The 23050-nt window shown below is 46.7% G+C and overlaps 4 protein-coding genes across 17 annotated transcripts in view; 1 reads left to right on the top strand and 3 right to left on the bottom strand.

The window, feature by feature from the left end:
- Positions 1-229: 229 nt before the first annotated feature.
- Positions 230-6667, bottom strand: slc35d1b (solute carrier family 35 member D1b). Of its 7 annotated transcripts, none has more exons than XM_027025692.3 (13): positions 4427-6667; positions 4074-4107; positions 3485-3571; positions 3100-3167; positions 2936-3007; positions 2791-2859; positions 2496-2598; positions 2229-2321; positions 1929-1996; positions 1407-1485; positions 978-1060; positions 810-862; positions 230-508 (listed from the first exon to the last, which is right to left on the bottom strand). In XM_027025692.3, exons 1-13 carry the CDS (start codon positions 4597-4599, stop codon positions 498-500), a joined length of 993 nt encoding a protein of 330 aa, XP_026881493.2. In that variant the 5' UTR covers positions 4600-6667; the 3' UTR covers positions 230-497. The 7 variants fall into 7 exon arrangements, 6 of the variants coding, with proteins under 6 accessions (XP_026881493.2, XP_081550525.1, XP_081550528.1 ...); XM_081694399.1 differs by having other exon boundaries at positions 5238-6667; XM_081694402.1 differs by lacking the exon at positions 4074-4107 and having other exon boundaries at positions 5238-6667.
- A 140-nt stretch (positions 6668-6807) lies between these two features.
- On the bottom strand, positions 6808-14018 carry serbp1b (SERPINE1 mRNA binding protein 1b). 4 transcript variants are annotated; one of them, XM_027025686.3, is made up of 9 exons: positions 13662-14018; positions 12220-12397; positions 11695-11835; positions 11528-11599; positions 10977-11051; positions 9482-9674; positions 8698-8754; positions 8403-8588; positions 6808-8301 (listed from the first exon to the last, which is right to left on the bottom strand). In XM_027025686.3, exons 1-9 carry the CDS (start codon positions 13912-13914, stop codon positions 8242-8244), a joined length of 1215 nt encoding a protein of 404 aa, XP_026881487.2. In that variant the 5' UTR covers positions 13915-14018; the 3' UTR covers positions 6808-8241. The 4 variants fall into 4 exon arrangements, with proteins under 4 accessions (XP_026881487.2, XP_026881491.2, XP_026881488.2 ...); XM_027025690.3 differs by having other exon boundaries at positions 9482-9665; XM_027025687.3 differs by having other exon boundaries at positions 11528-11596.
- LOC118240138 (uncharacterized) lies at positions 13981-19679 on the top strand. 2 transcript variants are annotated; one of them, XM_081694404.1, is made up of 3 exons: positions 13981-14105; positions 14480-14537; positions 15711-19679. In XM_081694404.1, the coding sequence occupies exon 3, from the start codon at positions 15734-15736 to the stop codon at positions 16913-16915; it is 1182 nt and encodes a 393-aa protein (XP_081550530.1). In that variant the 5' UTR covers positions 13981-14105; positions 14480-14537; positions 15711-15733; the 3' UTR covers positions 16916-19679. The 2 variants fall into 2 exon arrangements, with proteins under 2 accessions (XP_081550530.1, XP_081550529.1); XM_081694403.1 differs by having other exon boundaries at positions 14480-14924.
- A 583-nt stretch (positions 19680-20262) lies between these two features.
- Positions 20263-23050, bottom strand: part of zyg11l (zyg-11 family member, cell cycle regulator, like) — a 10859-nt gene continuing 8071 nt past the window's right edge. For 2 of the 4 annotated variants that reach the window (XM_081694395.1, XM_081694396.1), the window contains 4 exons: positions 22635-22838; positions 22374-22426; positions 21760-21857; positions 21227-21546 (listed from right to left, as the gene is read on the bottom strand). In XM_081694395.1, coding sequence (XP_081550521.1) covers positions 21320-21546; positions 21760-21857; positions 22374-22426; positions 22635-22838 — 582 coding nt within the window. In that variant the 3' untranslated portion in view covers positions 21227-21319. The other 2 variants (XM_027025706.3, XM_081694397.1) reach the window with 2 other exon arrangements.

Here is a 23050-nt window from a genome sequence, read left to right as displayed (position 1 = left end):
GACTGCGGTATGAACAGATCACCCGTGCCATAGCTGTAGGTGGTCAGACACGGATCTTGCCAAATGGATGCGAGTGTAAATGGAATGTGTATTCTTCATTCAGGTACTGAAAAACGACTACTGAACTTCTCCCATGCCCAGAGGCCACAGCTTCTCCTCAACACACACAGATGCTTCACTGCCTGCTTTAAACTTTCTTCCAACATTACAGCAAATAATGCCCAGGTAGTAGCACGTGAGAAACCATGTTTACACTTAAGTACAACAGAAGAGACATACGTGCTGGTATGTTTGATTGTGAATACCATCAGATCTCATCTGGTCATACTAGAGATGCATTTTAGTAAGACATTTAAACAGAATACAGCCAAAGTATATGCGGATATGTTCAGTAGAAGAAAGGCATGTCGGTGCAAGGTGTAAACAGGCCCTGGGATACTGTGTAATCTCTTCAGTCTCCTCCTGACCACAGCACCGTCCAGCCTCTGTCACACCTACTAGGCGCTCTCTGTTGATTTAAAGAAATACATATAGGACAAAATTATGACTCCACGTCAGTGTAATCAAGGAAATACTTGGCTGGCAAGAGTAAGACCGAAATGATCTCAGATCTCAAATACTTGACTAAAACTGTCCAGCAGGAGGAAACATGTTAGACAGCTCCTTTGTTAACTGGTTAAATCAAACAAGGCAGAGGGCTGCTACCACAACCAAACTACAAAACCCATCCATGTTTTGAGTTAAAATATTTCACAGGATGTATGAAGTTAATTAATTTGGTGACTGAGTAAATAAATGCCATAACTTACTTTTGTGTTCCTCTGCAAACGTGACATAGGAGTACACAAGACTCCCGGCGATGCTTTAGAAAGCAGACATGCATAGCAGGTTTCAGAGCTACAGGTGAACTACAGGCTGAAGGTGGTGAGATGACCATGTTGTCATGGATAGGTACAGTCTTAGTGTCGAACCTTTACCTGATATTCAACCCAACGAAGTTTAGCCAGGTGAAGATGTAATCTCCACCAAACACCATCCCGATGTAAGTTACCAGGATATTCTGAAGGAGGAAGGAAGAGATCATTACCTTAAATGAAAAGGATGCTGGGCCTCTGTAATCCAGCATTGCCCAACCCTCCTGTGTTTAGATTTGGCAGGGAGGGATTTGCATGTTAAATTAAAGGACTGCTGTACATCCTGGAATTCAGCACAGCCCCACACTTCTTTCCCAGAGGCTTCATGTGTCTGAACACGAGCCAGGCATCCTGCATGGAAGTCTGTTCAGATCATACCTGACGTGGGTTTTTAAAAAGCTGACTGAGAATATAAGTGACAAGGTCTCTAAGGTCAGAGGTTATGGTTTAGGTCTGGCTCAGCTGCTGTTAGATGTGTGAACTGTGACTGACCTTAATGCAGCCTATAATAGTGGTGGTCAGAGCAGAGTTGTAGTGTGTACACAGCACTATGGAGTACATGAGGATGAACCTGACACACACACACACACACAGAGTTTGTGAATGTTTATAATGTTTCCTTGGACAGCAACATGAAAATAAACTAGACAAGTAAATGTTCTTAATGTCAGCAAATATTTTACTACAGTGCAGTTTACATAAGTTTTTTTCCTGAAGTGAGCCTGGGTTTAAGAAATGGCCTCCTGTTAGTGGCAATGTGAGACATTTACAAATAAAGCATGAGATTAGTAATTAGACTGACCAATCACTGGACACTGCAAACATACTACAAAAAAAACAACTATTGACATCAAGTGGCCATTTCTGGATAAACAGAGTGCAAAAATAAGCCCCCCCCCCCCCCCCCCCAACACTGAAAGCCTCACTACACGACTCTTAGACGGCTGCATGTACACAAACAATAATGGGAAGAAACAGCATGTTGGTGTAAGACTAACAGCCACATGACCTTACCCCATCACACAGGACAGAACAAACTGGCCAACAAAGAACACGTCCGTCCATCCATCGAACGCTAGCGTCTGACACAGAAACAAAGCTCTCTCTTAATTCTCCAGACTGACACAGATGTCGGACTCTTACACAGAAAGAAAGCCAACGGTCCACCCATTCACAACGTTGCCTTGTGCATCAGTAATGTTTAGTGTCAGTAAGGAGTGCTAATTCTGTCTTCACAACACAGGCTGTTCCCTCAGTGGGCAGAGTAAGACATTATCAGACAGAGGCACAGGCATGTGACCGAGAGAGGCTTACTTTGTCAAGGTCTCCAGTATAATACGATAAACCCACAATGGGGACCAGCATGAGCAAGGCGTTATAATACAGCAGTCCATACTTCCCCAGGTCCTAAACATAAATACATACATTTATACATCTGATTGCAAGAACATAGAAATGAGAACATGATGAGGGTCATAAAAACTAGCATTGTAACAGACTGCTGGACAAATCCCTCTTTTACGTGTTGAACTTAAGATTGTGCGGAAGTAACGTTCAGTTTCACGTGCAGGTGTCCGACACCTTGGAGTCCAGCTTCTGTTTCATGTAGGCCCCGCTGGCTGCTGTCAGTAGGTTGTTCAGGGTGATAAACACGTAGCCGTGCAGGTCGAAAGCCAGATCTGTACTGAGACAGGCACAGACACCCCAGATCCGTGAGGAAAACTAACGTCCTGGAAGCCTTTCTGTAAGGGCGTACCTCCACGGTACCATGACGCTGAAGAGCTCTAATGCCCAACATTTATACGCATGTCTACTCGGTCGAGACAGTCACCACAACTCACAACTCCACACCAGGATTGTCCACCATAGGACTTACCTTGCAGCAATAAAAGCTCCGAAGATCATAGTAAATACTGTAGCCTTTATGGTCCATGTAAACCTCTTTCTGTAAAAGGCAGCAAATTGGAGCTTCAGAACCTGAAGAAGTCGAGCACTTCGGTGATGCGTGAACGCGAGCTCACCCCAGCAGGCGGACCTCAGCCAGCATGGTGAACAGGATAGAGAACCTCCGGAGCACGGTGAACATGGGCAGGCTGGCAGATGGAAACACAGTGGTTGGTCCCGGCCACGTTCACTACACACTTCAACATCAATATACCCACCAAAACCACTTTACAGGCCTTACTTCACTTGTTTTGTTCCAAAAAGTCCCGTTAGCTGGTTTCCCACATAGAGAAGAGGGAGCGGGAACGTCTGAAAAGCAGAGAGATGTCATGAGGAGGTCCCTCACACACAAGCGACTAGCTTCAGTTCTAACCAGGTGCTAAAATGGATGTGTAAACTCTGCTTTTATGTCTACAGAAATTATACATTACGGGTTGGGAGCAAGAAACAGCTGAAGTGCTTTATCTCAGAGCACTGATCTGAGGTCAGATTTTAACTGCACCAATACTTTAGTGAGAGAAGGGGACCATATAAACCAAAACCCTCCTTACCACTTAAATGCTCTACAGTGCACACATCTACAAGAGACCCTGAAAATGTCTCCCTTGTAGTGTGCTGCACTTTACCTTGCGGGGGATGTTTCTGTCAAAATCAGGAAAATGGATGACTTTAAGTTGTTTTGCCCCCCACAACACAATCACCGTCGCCAACATCTGTAAGACAAGGGGCTTTTAGAGACAGCGGCAGGATTTCTAGAACGTGCACATCAGCTGCCTCGGGCTGACTGCTCGTGCACATGCTGCAGTTGTGTGTTACAGACACACTTGGGTTTAAAGTCCTGTGATTTGTTAGACACACTTGGGTTTAAAGTCCTGTGATTCGTTACAGACACACTTGGGTTTAAAGTCCTGTGATTTGTTAGACACACTTGGGTTTAAAGTCCTGTGATTCGTTACAGACACACTTGGGTTTAAAGTCCTGTGATTTGTTAGACACACTTGGGTTTAAAGTCCTGTGATTCGTTACAGACACACTTGGGTTTAAAGTCCTGTGATTTGTTAGACACACTTGGGTTTAAAGTCCTGTGATTCGTTACAGACACACTTGGGTTTAAAGTCCTGTGAGGCACAACGGCCACGCAGTACCGCGCATGGACGCTACTGTAAAGGCTAAACCCGTGCACAGCGAGGGCGGACTGTGATCAACAACACTTACTTGGCCAATCCCCAGTGACAATGATGACGGGAATCTGATCAGAAAACAATTGGACAGTAAATTCAGTACAGCCCTCAGGCAAAATGCATTAGGACTATGGCATATTTAATTCACTTCAAATGAAAGAAACGGAGTTACGCGAATGTATTTTCATAAACATAAACATAGACATTTCATAAATAACGATACTGCGATTTACGGCAGATGTTCCAGTAACTGAAGCCAAAACGAGTACACTGTATTTAGACTTTAAAAGCACCTAATGTTCCCAACATCTAACGCCAAAGCTGAGCGCTGTCTGAAGCGGACATAACGCGTCTCATTCAGCGTTAGCGACTTCACTTAGTCGTTACCTGTGACCCGTAAGGACACTTTTGTTCACGATAACGATGAGAAAGGAGCTGAGTCCGTAAAACGCTGCGGAGAATAACTTCAGCCGTAACGCCTGCGTCCGGCAGCGCTCGCCTGGCGCCACACAAGGCCGACTTTTAGTACAAAGCCCAACATGTGTGCGAGTGTCAGCCATATTTCCCCAAGCAACTTCCCGGGGAGCAAAGGTTCAACTGGTGTCCTTTTAAAGGAAAACTACACGTTTACTTCAAGTCTTCACTAAAATGTAACTTAGGAAAAGTGGGTGAAAAGCGGTCAATCTCGCACAAACATGCCACTTTGGGCTAGTTGAGAAGTTTTTCGTATCCCGAACTCATAACCAGTGTGTTCAGTTGTGGTAAGTTAAGACCCAGGGGCCAGGTGTTGGTTACATATATACACTCAGACATTATCCACACATGCTTTAAAGCTACACCACGACGTTAGATCAGGTAAGTAGCCAACATCGCCATCAAATAACCATACTCCATCCGAATTCATATTTAAACAAGGCAGCCTGCGGAACTAGTGCTATACAATTAGATATACTGTAATGTTTTGAGTGTACAGTCGTGGCCAAAAGTTGAGACTAACAAAGTTTGGTTTTCACAAAATTTAGTGCCTCATTTTTTGGTTCCTTTGGTCAGGCGTTTATATGGCATAGTGAAGTACAATTATAAGCATTTCAGAATTTATTATTATTACTTTTGAACTATTTAGTGACATACATCCAGTTTAAGCAAAGACTTTAAAAAGAAGGGGGAAAAACTAAATATTAAGACTTATGCAATTCACCTTGGCATGCTGGATATCAGCTTCTGGGCAAAATCTTGACTGAATGCAACCCATTCTTGTCTTACCAGTGCTTGGAGTTGATCAGAGTTTCTGTGTTTTTGTTTGTCCACCGTCTTTTTGAGGACTGACCACAGGTTCTCAATGCGATTGAGAGCTGGGGTGTTTCCTGGCCTCAGACCCAAAATTTCAATGTTTTGTTCACCAAGCCACTTGGTTATCACTTTTGCCTTGTGACATGGTACCCTGTCATCCCGGGGAAAAAAAAAGCATTGTTCATCACCAAATTGCTTCTGGATTGTTGGTAGAAGTTGCTCTTGGAGGATGTTTTGATACCATTCCTTATTCATGGCAGTGTTCTTAATCAAATGTTTGAGCAAACCCACTCCCTGGGACGAGAAGCAACCCCACACATGAATGGTCTCAGGATGCCTCAGTTGGCATGACACAGCAGTCATGATAGCGCACACCTTTTCTTCTCTGGACAATCATTTTTCCAGATGTCCCAAACAGGCTGAAGGGGGCTTCATCAGAGGAAATAACTAACTCAGTCCAATCCCTATACTTCCTGCAGAATGTCAGTCTGTCAATGTTTTTCTTGGAGAGAAGTGGATTCATTGCTGCCATTCTTGACAGCAAACCATCAAAAGCCTGCGCCTCACTGTGCGTGTAGATGCACTCATTCCTGCCTTTTGCCATTCCTGAGCAAGCTCTGCACTGGTGGTGACCCGATCCCATAGCTGCATCCTCTTTAGGAGTCCTGGCGCTTGCTTGGCTTTCTTGGGCGCCCTGAAGCTCTCTTCATTGCAATTGAACCTCTATCCTTGGAAGTTCTTGATGACTCAATAAATGGCTGCCTTGTCCTCGTAACCACTTTCTTCTGAGCTAACAAGAAGATCAATAAAATGATGTTAACAGGCCATTTTGTGGCAGGGATGAAATGCAGTAATTTTTGTGACTAGGTTCATTTTCATGGCAAGGAATGACTTCGTAATTCATCTGATCACTTCACAATGTGGGAGTTAACGCAAATTGCCCACCATAAAACCTGAAACAGCTAACTTTGTGAAAACCAAAGTTTGTGCTAGTCTCAATCCTTTTGGCCAGGACTGTAGCGTTGACCCCCTAATAGCACATAATCGGTGCAGCAGCGCTACATCCGTACATCTGTCCTTATCAAGTTTGAAAGTTACCAGCAGGATGCACAAGCTCTGCCATATCCTGCCTCCTCCCCGAGCACCTTGCCTGCTGCAAGAGCTCCCTTATGCATCCAGTAGCCCATCTGGCCTCATCACACCCTCTGGACTAGACAGACACAGAAGTCTGTGACGATGGGCAATGCATGCTTCATAACAACTTAAGATTTATAGCAGTTTCTGTTGAACTACCAATATTAAATAACGCAAGTGACCAACGGTTGAACTGGGTATCAATTCCCTTTATGAGGTGACAGGTCTCTGTCAAAGAGCAGAAGCTGATGTGCAGTAAAAGCAAGCAGGAACATGAGGACTCGGGCCTCTGCGCCCTGCTTCTGAAAGGACAAGACCTTAAAACAACCACTAAACAGGCAGAATTCACGCAACACCTCTGGGCAATTTATTGAACAGGGATGTCGGAATGTAGAAACATCCAGCTAAAAAAAAAAACCAAAAAACAAAAAAACACGAATGCTGTCAAACAAAGAGCCACCTGGTCCTCCATGTTTGCGTGTCCTGGTCAAAGCTAAATGGCATGTGGAGAGAAAAATTGGAAGCTGGGACTTCAATGGACCAGTATCCACCTCTTTATTCTCCAGTCCCAGTTTAGGAAGAGCCAACCATCCACACTGGAGGCCATGTTTCTCTCTCCCTCTCAAACAGTTTGGGAAAAAATTCAAACAAAAGACCAGCAAAAGGTTCACAATAGCAAAACTGAATACAGACAGGGGCAGGCCATGTGCTTGTTAGCTAAAGATCATAGGTTATTGTCAATCTAAGTGCAAGGCATGTCAATCATAGCTACAGAAAATCCCCAGAATAAAACTTCAGGTTTAGAATGCCACTTGCTCAAACTCACAATCCAAGTTTCGAACAGTAAGGTCATGACAAAGGTGTACATCACATATTACTCACAGTCTCCCTCACACACACGCTTCTAAGTGTTAGCCAGGTTTCTAAATGGTCAATGTACATGACACATGAGGCCCAGGCTGGAACACATCACAGGGTGGGACATCGGGGAGGACAAGGAGCACATACAGACATCACTGCTGCACCACAGGACAAGACAGCCTAGAGAACAGAACCAAAAGGAGAAAAGGAACAGAGGCATTGGGCCCGCTGAGGCATCTCACACACACACACACACACACACACACACACACACACACACACACACACACACACACACACACACACACACACACACACACACACACACACACACACACACAAATAGCCTGACCCCCTGCTTTCATTAAAATACTTAAAATAGTAAATTATACATTACTCATGTATAGAGCAACAATAAAATTAGCGCTAGAAGTCTCAGGAGTCCTGTTCTGTTTAGGTAAAGCCCTCAAAAATGATCTTCAGAGTATTAAAACCGCAGTGGCGGATACACAAGGCCGAGGCAGGCAAGCTTAAGCAAACAACACGCTTCAACCATATGCTGGAAATACGCATACATTCAAACAGCAATTAAAAACAAATATTTATGGAGAATGCTTAGTTAAAAAACAAAACAAAACAAAACAAAACAAAAAAACACCTCTATGAACATCCCTGCTATCATGTCTCTAAATACAAAACCTCTACCAAGAATTTGCTTCAGTGTAACAAGAGAAGTCCGTTTTGTGTTTTTCCTTTAAACAAAGGCAGAATTTCAGTCCTCAATATGGTATGGATGACAGTCTTTCAGATTTTTTAATTATTTTTTTCCTTGTCTGGTTTCTATAGTCGAAGAATCCGTAAGCATGCAAGCCTCGTAGAGGAGGGGCTGGAGAGGGCCGGAGTCTGTGGGCGGAGCTTTAGGCCAGGGCAGGAAATGCCTCGGGGTCATCCACGTTAGGGACAGACACTCCTCCACCCTGGGGGGGGAAACACACACAACCAGATCACAAACAGTGGTAGGCGTCCATGACGCAAAACATGGCCATAAGTGCACACACAAGGGCACGTTGTTGCTGACCTTGTCAGACCGGCTGCCCCCACGAGCTGCACGACCGCCCCCTCCCCTGCCTCCTCTGCCCCCGCGCGACCCTGCCCGACCGCGCCCCGGGCGACCAAGGTCCCCAAAGTTGATCTCCAGCTGAGAGGTGATGTCATTGGCCGGCTTGCGGAAGTGGTGGTCACCCGTCATGTCTTCAGTGGCACCCTGGAGGACAGAAGTTCCACGGGTGTCAAACACCTACAACAGCGTTTCCTGGCCACGTTACAAAGGAGAGAGAGGGAGAGCACGAGCAGGTGAGGGGTGGCAGCTTCACCTTGTGGTGCGCGTCAGCGTTAGCGTCTCCAGCTTCTATCAGAGCTCCAGACGGCCTCTGCAACACCACAAAACACAAGAAACTAGTCACATACCTCTCAAACCTTTCAGACCAGCCCTGCTGTACCCATCAACCACCCCCACAGTTTAGAACAGGCCAGACACACACACACACACACACACACACCTGACTGACAGGCTTCATTACCTGATGAGTGCAAGCAGGTGTGTGTGGGGGGGTGACCATAAAATACCGCAGGTCAAAAAAGTTCAAAAGGCAGAAATGAACATTGCTTATAGCAGATTACAGAACGTGATGTGTAAACAGTCTGCACAACGTCCTCAGAACCACAGAGGTTTAAATGCGCACCAACAGAGCACAGAGGTTTAAATGCACACCAACAGAGCAGTGTGACGTGAGCCCCCCCGTGCTGCAGTTAAACGGCACCCCACACACACACTCGTGCTTTCTTAGTGGTTATCTGCTCATCGTTTGCACGTTCCAGTCATCACACTTAACCAGTGCCTGCAGAACACAACACTCGGTCCTCTCGCCAGACGCGCGCACGCGCACACAGCTCAGTTATACTAAGCCCTACAAATGGCATGACAGCTGTTTCTTGTGCAAAATGTTTGCAAAAGGTTTCAGACCAGTCTGCATAAACCCCAGTAGGGCCCATCCACCACAGTACTCACCCCCAACACAGTAGCCCCAGCAGGGCTGCAGTGTACTATAATTCACCCCCAAGGAGTAAGCCCCAGCGGGCCTGCGCCAGGTCACTAACCCCCGCGTCTTTGCTCTTTGACTTGTGCAGCACGTAGCCCTTCTTCCACTGGCCGTCCTCTCCCTCGTTGGGTTTGCGGATGTTGAACTCAACCTTCGCACGCTCCTTATCCTGCATGGCCTTCCACTCGTCCAGCGTCATCTCCTTAGGGCCTTCGTCCTTCACCTCCTCTACCTCGTTCTCCCTTGAGAACCAAAAATAAAAAACACCACACAACGTTAACTTTCACAATGCCGGCTCACTGACCAGCGCCCACCCTTTCAGACTTGCGCAAACGGCACAGCAGCACCTCGGACCGGGTGAATCTCCAAACAGACCCAGTATCAAATACAACAGTGTGGAGGTGGAGTTCAGTGTCAGGTGCATTTCCTTCTCAATGGGTGATAAATTAAGACTTAATTAAGATTGATGTATGTTGGGAATGCTCTACTGCATAACCCACCTATGGATTATAACGTTTCTTGTCATTAAAAGTGCCTGCTTTGTTAGAGGTATACTCTCTGGCCAACCCAATCTAGACTTTAAATTAGTAAAAGTACACAGCAGAGAACAAATACTTTATTGGGACATGGTGAGAAAAACCAAAACCCTCATACAAAGATGAATGTTATGTAGTTTCAAGGTAACACAGGGTTTACTACAGTTAGTTCTGAACAGACGAGGCACTAACAAGACGACCTGGTAAATAATGGAAGTACAGTATGAAAAAAAGCATTACCCGTGAAGGCTGCGTGCGTCAGCGCTGGCTGGAGCTCATGTGTCTCACGCACGCACCCCAGCCTTCCAACACCACTACAGGACTAAGTTAACCAGTGACGGATCAGGTGAGAGCCAATTACAGGACAACCACAGGCTAATGAGAATATAGTCGCAGAAACCTCCTGCAAACCACCGTGTTCAAAGCCCACTAAACAAGAATGCTGTAAAGCAAGAACAAATGTCCACCTGACTGTGCAAGGCGATTGCAGTTTAACTCCCGAACCTGGAGGCTTGATCTTAGGAACATATCCCAACCAGGGTGTGGCTGGAAGCACATGAATGACCCTGGGTCAACACCCCAGAGATCGCAAAGGAGCTGCAGAGTGGTTCTCAGAGGAGAAACCAGGAGTCTGAGGTACACGTACATTCCCTCCACACCTCCAATAACGAGTCATCAAGCTCAGACAGCCGACGTTTAAAAGGTGGGTAGTCTTGCACTGTGCACTTAGAGAGGATGGTACACCGAGAGCATTTCATCTTACAGACAAGCACTTCAGATAAATGTGATGTGGTCAAACAATTTTTAAAGAGTGGTAATCCACAACTAATAATCTAATAACTGCTCTACCCTTCACATATCACATATACACCTTAAATAATCCTCAAATCACTGTGCAAATCTAGACAGATTTAACCTTATAACTGATGGTTACCCATAATCGACAGGTAAGGCAACCCAAACAGGCACTGTCATTCTATTGGTCTACACACAAGAGGGGGCGGGGCTTTCACTCACTTGTTTTCAGAATCAGCAGGTGCATGCTCCTCCCCTTCCGCAGGTGCCTCAGGTGCCGGCGTCTGCTCCAACTCACTGGCAAACCAAACAACAGCCAGAATTCACCCGCCAGGCAAGCCAGACATGGGGCATAATTACCACCATAAAATCTCATCCATCATGTATCAATATTAAAACAGACTGAACACTTTTTCTGACAAGGTTAAAGAAAACCTGCATTATTCTGACCAAAATAATTGCTGTTTGTTAAACCATGTTAATGCAATGACTCAACAGAAACAGAACACTCATCTGAAGGTTGGTTAGGGTGCCCACACACACACACACACACACACACACACACACACACACACACACACAGACACAACTGACTGTTATAAGGCTTATCTACATATTGCAGCATTTTGTGATATCACCATTTCAAAACCCAACATGACGATAACTGTGCTAAATTACAGATTATGTAACCGCATCTTGACCAACACTGTTGTGGCCTGCACGTCCACGCGGCCGTGTGCCTGGGATCTGGCTGTAGTCCTCCGGGACCTTACCTGACCTCATCCTTGGAGCTGCCCCAGTTGTGTGAACCGGCGCCTCCACGTTTCTCTTCCACTTTCTGACTACTGGGACACAAAAACACGAGTGAACTACTGTTGCACTCTTGTGACCCTCGAAGGCTCTGTGAGCTTGCAGATCCCGCCCTTGGCACAACACTCACGATTTGTCGTTGCTGCTGTGTCGGTCAAATTCACGCTTTCCTCGCGAGTCAAAGCCATCACCACGGCCCACGCCCCTCCCACGCCCACCTCGGCCGCCACGCCCGCCGCCACGCCCCCTTGGTGGTCGGTCTCCCACTGGCCTGAGGAAGAGGAGAGGACGAGGCATGTGGCTTTAGCCAGAGAATCAGAAAAACTCTCTTGAACAGAATAGTCTAATCAGCATATGACCACTGAGGGGGTCACATGTCTACATTGTTACTCAACACTTTTGAAACAGTACAACTTTGTTCCTGTGCAAACTGCAAGTGCAATTAGTCCACAGCTCTCAAATCAAGTTCAGTACTGCACAAGCTAGTTATGTCCCTGCTCCAATTACTGACCGAACTTGCTAATGAACCACTGGCAAACATCCCTGCTGCTCCAAGCTGGGCCACTTAAGGCTCAGCACACCTGGCAGAGGTGTGGTAAACGAGACATGTAGTGCGTGCAGTGGGATTGAGAGGCGTGTCTCCGCCCTGACTCACTTCTCCACTGGCGTGTCCCCTCCTTCAGGCTTGTCCTCGGCTGGCTTCTCGAAACGGCGCTCACGAGGAGGTCTCCTGTCCGGTCTCCTGTCGCTGGGGCGACCCTCGGCCTGCGCACCCTGGTGCTGGGGGCCAGGTGGTCCCTGCTGCTCCTGCTTGCGCCCCACCCTCCTCATGCCTGAGTTATACACAGGAAATGAGGTCACAAAGAGAAAAAGGAGCGCACTGACATTCAAGTTAATATGGTAACACGGCACCAGCGTTCTCTGCCTGTGGAGTGAGAGTAAGAAAATTCTGGAAATTGATGTAGTGTGAACTGAAACTGATGTGCTCCACTACAACTGTAACCTAACAGTTTACAGTTTATTCAAACGCTGCAACCCCTTGGTTTATGACCCCCAACCAGATAATTTTATTAATCTTTTAACTCACTTGGGGTTGAGGGAATGAATGAATTCCTAATTGTGATTTGTCTGTATCTGCAGACATATGCTGTTACCATAAAATTGTGTGGCTTAACACTAAATAATTGGAATATACCCCGATTATTATGAAAATGAACATTGCTTTTATTTAAGAAATTGAAAGTAAAGCTGCCCGCATTACCATGGCAAGCACGTCAAAGCCTTACACACGGGAACGTTTCTACCCGCTGCATCCTGGCGCACCTGTACAAACAAACACCAAAAGCTCGGAGCTCACGTAGCGCTTAGCTTGCCCTGCATCGTCCTACAACCTCTAATATTTTTTACTATTAATCGAAAAAACATTCTGAACTGACACTTTAAACGTGGTTTCCAGCACAATTCGGCGAAAAGTGATATGAGAGCAAGTCAAATGTTGCCAAACTAGACCTGTTGATACCAGTTATGTTGTTTAACTATGTAGCCACTGGCCTGAAGCACCAACTCGGCTTTGCGCTGAAATATGAAGCGCGACCCTTTAAGAGGCACATCGCGCGTTCCTACTGCTGCCCAACTACGTGCATTCTTTCTGTTCGTATAGGCGTGCAGAAATTTTACCAATACGGCAGTTTGACTGGTGATGTTTGGCTGTTAAAGCAAAACAGAAATGAACACTTAAACTCGCATCTGCCCTTTCCAGCTAGCGCCTTAGCCAGCGTTAGCACGGCTAGCTACGCAGTTAAATTACGATGTCGGCCGCTTGACGCGACGTGCGGCGACCCCGTCAAAACAGAAGCCCGCTCCACCGCAACACGCTTCAAGACTGGGGGACGTTTCTCGGAGACGTGCACGGATCGTTTAGCTGCACGGCTGTAATAACCGGCTAGCGGACGGCCGCCTGCTAGCGTGTCCTCCGCCATGTCAACACGGCCGGGAACCATGGTGACCTCGCGAGCCGCCGTGCAGGCTGAGGTAACTTCGCCGAGAGCGCCGTCAAGGCGGCCTCACAAGTTAACGCTCCCAAAATATAGCACGTACCCTCCTTCTTCAGGGGCACGGCGGCTTGGGAGTCCTCCTTTTTGTCAAGCAGCGGGTTCTTCCTGTCCTTCTGGGACTCTTTTTTGGGCTGTTTAGCGGCTTGTGCAGCGGTTTTGGTGCCCGAAGCGGCCGCATCTTTCTTCTTATTCTCCGCTGCCTTCAGTATCTCGAATGGATCGGACTCGTCGTCCAATAGTTGGTCGAACCGATTGGTAACGACGCAGCCGAAGCCTTCTTGCAGATGTCCGGGCATGATGGCGCCCCAGCAGCGGGATTCTCCTCCGATTCTACGAGGCTTGGAGCGAGCAGCTCGCTGCAGACAACCACAAGATGGCCACAGAAGGCGCCTCCTTCTCTTCCGGCGCAGAGAACATCCGGGACACGAACGTTCGCGCCACATGGGGGGTGGAGTTCGAGGCCGAAACACGCGCCTAATTCCACAATGTTGGTGCTGGATTATGGATTACAGGATCGTGTGTTTAATACATTTTTAATAAATATATATATATTTAAAATAATGCTTATTTCAGTGTTGTTAATTTTTTTGACTTACTTTAATTTGTTAACTTAATTTATTTTAATTTTTAACATTATTTGAGTGTTAATTTATGATTTATTTTAATTTACTTATAAATGCTTTAAATATCTCAAAGATCATTTGCGTTACATTTCCTGAATTAACTTTAGCTTCTTGCCAACCTTGTGGCCTAAGCTTGTCGCAAAATATGTCTTATGTACATGTATTGCTTAGAGCCATGAGAAGACTTTTTGTTTGTTTGACCGACCATACATTGATGACTCTTCCTGTCTTTTCACAGCGAGGAACACTGGACGCTATACAACTCTTTGGGTGGCACTGGTGTCTCAGTGGTTAAGGTACTTGACTTGTAATTGGAAGGTTGCTGGTTCAACCTTCTGCCTAAATGCTGCTGTTGGTCCCCTGAGCAAGACCCTTAACCCTCAATTGTTCAAACTGTACTCAGTCATAATTGTAAGTCGCTTTGGATAAAAACGTCAGATAAATGCCGTAAGTGAATGCTTCAATATAGGCTGATATGCACAGTAATATATAATGAATGTTAGTTGATGGCACAGATACCCCACACACCCGACTGCATCACCAATAACAGATTCGCGTGGAGGTTTGCAGCTACTTAACCGGTTTGGTTAGACCTTGTCAGCATGCGCGTGCATGCTGGCGCTCAGCTGGTTTGTCTGCAGCATTCATTACCGTAAGAGCCGCGATGGCGTTATTCTTTCAAGGTAAGTGTAACCTCACTCGCAATCTCTGCATCGTATATTCGGTGAATTAACACTACAATAATCACGCCTACCTTAATTAATCGATGATGTCCTTTCATCGCGATTCTTTTTTAAGTTTGAAGTTAGTGCTGTGGTATAGTTCCTACTGTTCGTCTTGTCGCCGACATGATCTGCGGCATGTTTTCAGTGTCTATACACTCTAACGTAGGGTAGGGATTCTGCCACTTCAGTCTTCTCGGTATTTAAAGCCGCTATAAAGACCAGGTCATGTTAAAACCTTCACTGAAATGTAGCTCTTAGTTCATAGCCTGCTGGGACTCTTCACTCACACACTAATTCTTAAGCATTTTAGACAAACTTCTCAGAAATGCCAAAACACTCATGCTCTTTCCATGTGCATGTATTTCGGGGTTGTACTATACGTCTAAGAGATTTATAACGTCTTCAGGGTTTATGTTGGTTTTTTTGGGGGGGGGGGGGTTTACAAATAGTGAGGGCAACAAATCCTATTTGGTAATTAGTTGTAGGGTAATTTGTGGTCTATCGAATGCTTTGGTGAAGAAAATGTGGGGGGGGGGGGGGGTAATTAAATTTGTCTGTGTGAAAACCTACAGCAAAGTCACTACTGTGAACATTTACAATGTCCCAGAGTGTACAGTGTGCATTACAGAACTTATAACTCATAATATAATTCCTTTAAGTCTGTTCATTTACACAATTTTTAATCATTTTTAATTGATGTCGATGTCAGTCGGAAACTACTAACCCGCATCCACACACTTTCAGGTCCTGGGCGGGTTGTCCTTACTATGGTCTTCGGCCTGCTCCTGGGCCTGGCAGGAGGCTACCTCATGGGTGCGATGGTGATGGACGTGATTGACACTCTCTCATCCTTACGCTCCACCCCTCTAACACCTCTGGAGTGCTGCACAGGCTTAGAGTCGTTGTCGGTGGTGACGGCATGCGTGGCTGCGTTGGGCCTCACCGTGGCGATGCTGGCATCTCTGATCACGGCGGTGGTGGCTGAGGAGGTGGTCTCAAACTTCCTGAAGCCCGGAGATGAGGGTCCCGGTGGGGTGGTGCTGGCAGCCATGGGCCTGATGACTCTGCTGCCACTCACGGTCATCGCCGCCTTCATGGGCGCCCTGATGGAACGCATCGTTGTGGCTATGGGCCTGGTCACAGTGCTCGGCGCCCAGATGGGCTTTTCCCTGGCGCTGAGTCTTCTGGTGTGTGCGGTTCGCAGCCTGTTCCCGGGTGCCAGCGACCTCTTCCTCTTCCCCTGGATGCTGTTCTACCTGCCGGCTGCGGGCATGTGTGCCGGCCTGTGTGGCTCCGGAATGCTCGAGGGTTCGGAAATCGCGCTCTTCTTCTTCTTCTCCTTCCTGGCCCTGTTCCTGGGCTTCGCCGGCCTGGGCGGCATGTCCATGCCTGCGTCGGTCCTGCTGGCGTCCACGCTGATCTTCCGGACGGTGTTGGAGGAGGACGGGGAGGTGCTGAGAAGCCTGTGGTCCGAGGAGACCGGCCAGTCTTCCTGGCTGCTCCTGCGTGCCGTCTTCCTGGCCGTGCTGTCCATGCTGCTGTGCGAGACGGCTGCCGGCTCCACGCTGCTGTCCGTTGCCGGCACCGCCCGCGACGGGAAAACCTCAGCTTGCGCCGCTGCCGTGGGGGCACTGCTGCTGCTGGCCACCAGGAGGAGCTCCAGGGTTCTCGGTGTAGGGGGCACGCTCGGGGCGCTGCTGGGCGTGGCAGGGGCGGTGGGCGTGGCCCTGACTGCGGCAGGCGATGCCATGGTGGCAAGAGATGCAGGACGACTGGGGCAGAAGGGCAGCCCCGTGGGCAAAGTGGCAGCCACCATCGGGGCAGCGTTGGGGGCCTTCCTCTACACGGCACCCCCAGACATGTATTTCGGTGTGTTTGTGGCGCTGTGCGCCGCGGCCGTTACTGGAGTGCTCTCCTCTTTTAGAGTGAGATTGAAATGGCAGCAGTAACAGAAGGACATTGTGCGTTTTCAGCTCACATAATGAATGTGTTTACACTAAAAGCCAAACATAACCTGCCAAATGAAACGTTAGATATAGTTATATGAGTTATAAGATGCCCTTTTTTTCATGGGTACTTGTAATAGGTCAACGTTATACAAAGATGAGGGGGAAATCACATTTATTGTACAAGTTCATCTTTTAAAAGCCATTCTGGTATACTGCTTCATTTGTAATATGTCAAAAAATATTTTAAAAGAATGTAAATAAAACAAATTGACCGGTATTGACCAAATTTCTTTCATGAACATGTAAACTCGTGTAATCTAATCATGTGACATTAAAGATGTGCTTTTATAGCCGTTGCTTTAACATTCATCCACTTACATAAATACGGTAGAGTCTCTCTCTCTCTCTTGTTTAATGGCATTTGTTTTGCATGACACTGAGACCCTGGACCTTGCACGAGTACAGAACCGATCCCACCTGCAGAGTAACCGAATCCAGCAGAGTTCATACAGCTCGTAAAGTGCGTTGATGCTGAGACTTTGCCCGTTACCTTGGTGTTTTGCTCCTCCGTTATGTGGGTGACTCTGCTACCGGTTGCTCCTACGGGATGTCCACAGCAGTGCGTGTGCGACGACCAGCTCTTGGTCCAGTGCTCTGGCTTACAGCTCAGAAGTTTCCCGCACGGGCTTCCGTTAACCACACGCCACCTGATACTATTCAATAACCGGCTCGCCCAGTTAGCAGCCCTGGACATGAGCGACCTGTCTGACCTGGTGTACCTGGACGGAGATATCCGAGAGGACGTTCAGGACTCCGCGCAAGCTGGTCTACCTGGACCTCTCCTTCAACCACAGAGGATCGAGGAGCGCGTGAACCTGACGGACAACACTGCTCTTTCGAAGATTCACTCTCGTGCATTTTCAGGAAACGTTGCACTTCAGGTGCTGGACGTTAGCAGCAACCACCTGAGCACGCGCTACGGTGTCGCGGTCGGAGCAGCAGTCCGTGGCTGTGCGAGTGCGGGGTGGAGAACCTCTGCGGTTACAGAGCGAAGCGTTTACGTGTATGGACCACCTGAACCGAGAATGCTCTCTTTCGGTACAATGTTCTGTGTGGGGGAAACAAAGTTTAAAGGAGTTCAATTAAGGCGAATCTTTCTAACTTTAAAAAATACACCAAGGTAGGACAGGTTTGGGACTATTGCTACCCCGCTGAGTTTTATTTAGACTGGTCACAGTTAGGAAGAGCAGTGTGACTACCAGTCGTCGCGCCGACCAATTTGTGGCCTCTTTTGTTTTGCGCGCGTGTTCAGTGTTATTGTATCCTGTTCTGTACACGAACATCAAAGCATTCTCACCGGCTGGTGCGAGATCATGCGCGATCGGTTCTCTCTGCCCCCGTTTCCCACGTCTGGTCCCACGCGGTCTGCCCTACTTTCCCGGTCTGGGCGGCGTTGGGAGGAATGATTTGGAAGCGAAGACCCCCTCTCACCCCAGCGATGTGCTGTGGACGGTCTCTCAGAGGTGGCTAAAATAAACCTCAGGCCTCGGAATAAGGCTCGCGGACGATATGCAGTATGGTGGAATAATGGACGGAGTCTGTGGACCGAAACATGTTTATCACGTGTCAAACACTGTTTATAACCTGCGACTACAGGTTTACGTCTGTAGGAATGCAGCCTCCATCGCTTTACGAATCACTATATACACTCACCAGCCAATTGTTTTAAAAACCCTTCTCCTTTACTTAGTCAGTTTATGGCCATAGGAATGCTGTGGATGAGGGGTGGTCCACTTAAACCAACTTCAGCAGTGACACTGGTGTTTCTAACCAATTAATCAGAATCTCAAACTGAAGCAGAAGTTGACACCTGAATACTGAATACCAGCATGTCATATTACTGGAAAGGGAGTTTTCCAAGAGTGTCCAGTTGCATCTGCACAAACACAAAGGCTAAACGAATCTGCCGCAGTAGAGGTGCACAAACAATTATTGAACTAGTGGGAGACCACGTGTGAATTATTTATGCACGTTGCATGTAGTGTGATGTATCACGACCTGCCAATACACTGTGTAGGGACACTGTGTGAGGACTCCTGTGAGCCATGTAAGCAGCATCCATCTTCTCATGCTGGTTGCTATGGTGCAAAGTGGTGGAAACTGGCCGGTAGATTCTGTGCAAGTCGGTGGGAAGCGGCTGCAAGCGCCACTGGCGAGCTGGCACAGAGAAGTCACTGGTGCTAAGTGTTCATATGTGCCACCAAAAAGTTTGGTGTAACTCTCGTTTCTCTGCGAATCTCCAGACGTGGGTCAGACGGCGTGTGACGGTCCTGCATTGAGAGAGCACCATATCTCTGAGGTGGGACCGTGGCTGCGGATGCAGTGCCACCCGCGTTCTTCGTGGCCATCGGTTTTGCTACGTTTACTGCCGGCACCGTGCTGGTGTGGACAACAGGCATGCTGATCACTCTTTGCCGGCGCTACGGCCGGCGCGGGGAAAACAGCAGAGAAAGGGCAGAAAGAGTAAAGGACAGAGTAAAGAAGATGGTTGTCAATCCCTGTGACTGGGAAGTGGCAGCGTGATGTTTGGCTTTACTGTCTACCAGAACCGGCAGTGCCCACCTCACTGTTACTGGTTAGCACTGCCTCAAAGTGAACTTTGTATTGAGAAAGAACAAGGTTGGCTTGCTAACCAGACATGTTCTCTCAGACAGATACAGACAAAGCCTGGATAGCTAAGAATTACTGGTCCATATTGGTTATACCAGGCCTCATCATAACATTTCACAAGCCCATAATGCTTTGCAGCATCCAACTCTGAAACATGCAGATATATGTCACAGTTCAGTCTCCTTTGACAGGTACAAAGGCAGGGAAGGCTACGTTGCTTCCTGTAGTTTTTTATTGTTTGGGGTTTTTGAAGGTAATGTCTGCTTGACATTAAGTTACAGATGTGGCAAGTTCTTTTTTTAAAAGTGCTGTCTAAACTGTGTTTACATTCTAATACATATCTCCGCTCTGGGCTCAGTATGATACTTGTATACCATTAACAATAATCTTATTGTTAATGTCTTATGATGCTGCAAATAAATTCTTTATGAATGGGTCCGCCAGCTCTTGATTGTGTTCTCGTGTAGGTTTATGTTGGGTTAAAGTTGTTCTCATCACACTGTAACAATCATGCAATCTTGTGTTCACCAACTACATGAATATCTACATGAAAAACCTTGTATTACTGCTTGGTCCAACAGAAAGAACACCCTGTGAGCAGAGATCAGGACTGACATGAACACCCTGTGAGCAGAGACCAGGACTGACGTGAAGAACGGGCTTACTCGCATTCATAGGCTGGTTTCCCATCAAATTTCATTTACATTTCAAATAGGAAGCCGGCAAAAAAAGCAGCATTTGTTCACACACCTTGGTAATATGTTGTTCTGTAACTGCATCACACTGGATTTGACACTTGAGAGGTTTATCTGCCTTTATCTGTGGTTTATCTGCGTTTATCTGTGGCACATTCAAGTTTACTCATTAATGTAAAGAAAGTTTATAAATAACATGAAATGAAAGCACTCCTGTTTGGGGAAGTGTCCTGTTAAGACTTGAATCCCATGTTGTACAGGATATAAGTGCTGTTTCAGCTGTTTCAATCAGTGGATCTTATCAGTTAACCTGCCCAGTCATATAAACTCAGGCTTCTAGCCTTGAACCTGATGTGTGAAATTTGCTAAAGTCCCATGTTGTAAACATTATTACCTGTGTGACTTTATCAGACACCAGATTCTATTACCTTAAAATAACTTGCCTGTCTCATCTCAAAATATCTAAAAACATTTTTTTCTAAAATAAAAATAAATAAAACATATTAACTTAAGCTTGATGTCTGATGTAACTTTACCACACCATGTAAGCAGAGCACGAGAAGAACCAATTAGTTTCACAGGTTATTCTGAGTCATGCAATCACTTTACACTGCAATTACAGCACTCACACGCTTGTTGCATACCACACTGTACGCGATGTGCCAGCTTAAGCCTTGACCAAGACTGACAGACAGACAGAGAGACATAACAAGCATATCCTGAAAGTCAGACTATACAAGAAAGATTTTTAGTTTTTCGCATGATGCTACAAACCTGCAACGTTCCGCTTTTGTCATCCATATGTGCTAAGTCCACAATTACACAAAACATGCTTCTTTTGAGTCCAACATACTTCCACCCTCTCAGCTGACCCAACCCCCTCCCCTGAGCTGACCCCACCTCCTTCAGACACATGGCTCCTCCCTCACAGACTCTTCAGCTGGAAGACAGAGGAAAGAGAGCAGAGCAGGAAGCAAAATGAGGAACACAGCAGATTCCTTAAACGCTAGACCTGAGAGATTCGGTGAAAAAGATTTAATCACTGTTTTTCTGACTGACTGCAATATAATTTGCCATTTAGTTGGATGAGTGAAGCTTCAGTTGTGTATTTATATGTAGGACCTGTGCTGGTAGCACCAGGCTCCACGAGGGTGAGAATGTTTAGGGCCAGCTGCTGAACGTCTCTGTGGGTGTGTGGGTCAGAGGTCAGGGCTCTGATTGTGTCCAATCCCCCTTCCACGGTCAGTATCCTGCTATACTGAGACACTACACACACACACACACACACACACACACACACACACACACACACACACACACACACACGCAAAGAGCTCATTACAAAGTAATCTTTGCATTATCTTAGACAAAGTTACTCTTGCAGATGACAGACTTTTCTAAAACCATATTTCTACGAGTCTGTTTCTCCTCCTCCACTGTCTTGGTCTAAGCCTTTTGTCTGTCCCCCCGGCGCCTCACCATCATGGCGGCAGACGAGGTGAATGCCCCAGAGTGCCCAGAGCTGCACTCCAGATGCCTGAGAGTGATGGAGGAGAGGATAAAAGGGCTGGAATGACCTGAGGGGGGTAGACAGACAACATGTGTGTGTGTGTGTGTACGCGTGCGTCGTATTCAACAATACGAGAGGTGTACCAGAAAAACCCGTCCATGTTTCAGTAATTCACTGTTGCGCATCAAGCTTGACAAAGAACTTGTTCATGCCAAGAAAAATAATTCTACAACTACAATCTGCTCATTACTTTATGACTGCAAAAATCATTCATTAATATTGAATATTTAATTATAATCTAATACTTTATGACTGCAAAAATCATTCATTAATATTGAATATTTAATTATAATCTAATATTTATTAATATATATTTATTAATGAATATTTATAACTGCAAAAATGGATAAGAATGCGTTTAAGCCACCAGCTCTGACAGATGACTGGTCACATCTGTTGCTAAACTAAAGTAGTTGAGTGAAAATCTGAACTCAGGTGAGGTAGGGTAATGCAGAAGGGTAGACATTTAGGTGTATTTACAGGAGAAACACACACACACACACCCACACACACACACACTTACCTGTAGGACACCATCACATGATCAGGAGGAGTCCATGACAGCACAGAGGCATGCTTTTTAGAAAGAAAATCAAAGAAACACACACACAAATTATAGCTACAGCATGTACATATAAACAACTGTAATGTGAGTTCTCGCCTAGTCATATATTAAAGGAGTAAGAGTAAATATAAAATCACAGGAAAGAAAAACAGTTTCTGGAGGTCCTAACCAACTAGTTTTCCCTGTACTTCTAAGAGCAGTCACCCTACGTCCACACACCAGCTCCTGTAGGATGGTGTCCCGGAGCTGTGTGTCCAGGTCCCACGCAGGCCCCCTGCTGGACGTGAGGTTGGCCAGCACTCCCCCAGCGAAGTAGCTGACCTCCACCGCTACGGCAGGACTGCTCAGGACGGACACCACGTACTCCAGCAGCTCCTCGTCCAGCAAGGCCCCACGCAAGTCCTCCACCTCTGCCAGGTTGTTCTGCCATGCACAAGCATCTCAGCATCAACCCGCGTTCTGTCTTCTTACGTCACAATGAGGTAAGAATGGCAAAACGCGGAGACGCGGGGTTGTCTATGACTGTGCTCTTCTTTGCGTTGTCACACAGGCAAAGCAGATATCACACAAACGTGCAGCACACAGTCTGGCATGTCGCAGGTGAACAGCCAATGTAATTTTAATTTAGAAAAGTC

This window comes from Electrophorus electricus, chromosome 13 (assembly GCF_041902795.1).
Source record: "Electrophorus electricus isolate QZ-2024a chromosome 13, ASM4190279v1, whole genome shotgun sequence".
Classification (NCBI taxonomy): domain Eukaryota; kingdom Metazoa; phylum Chordata; class Actinopteri; order Gymnotiformes; family Gymnotidae; genus Electrophorus; species Electrophorus electricus.
This window is presented reverse-complemented; position numbering and strand designations above follow the sequence as displayed.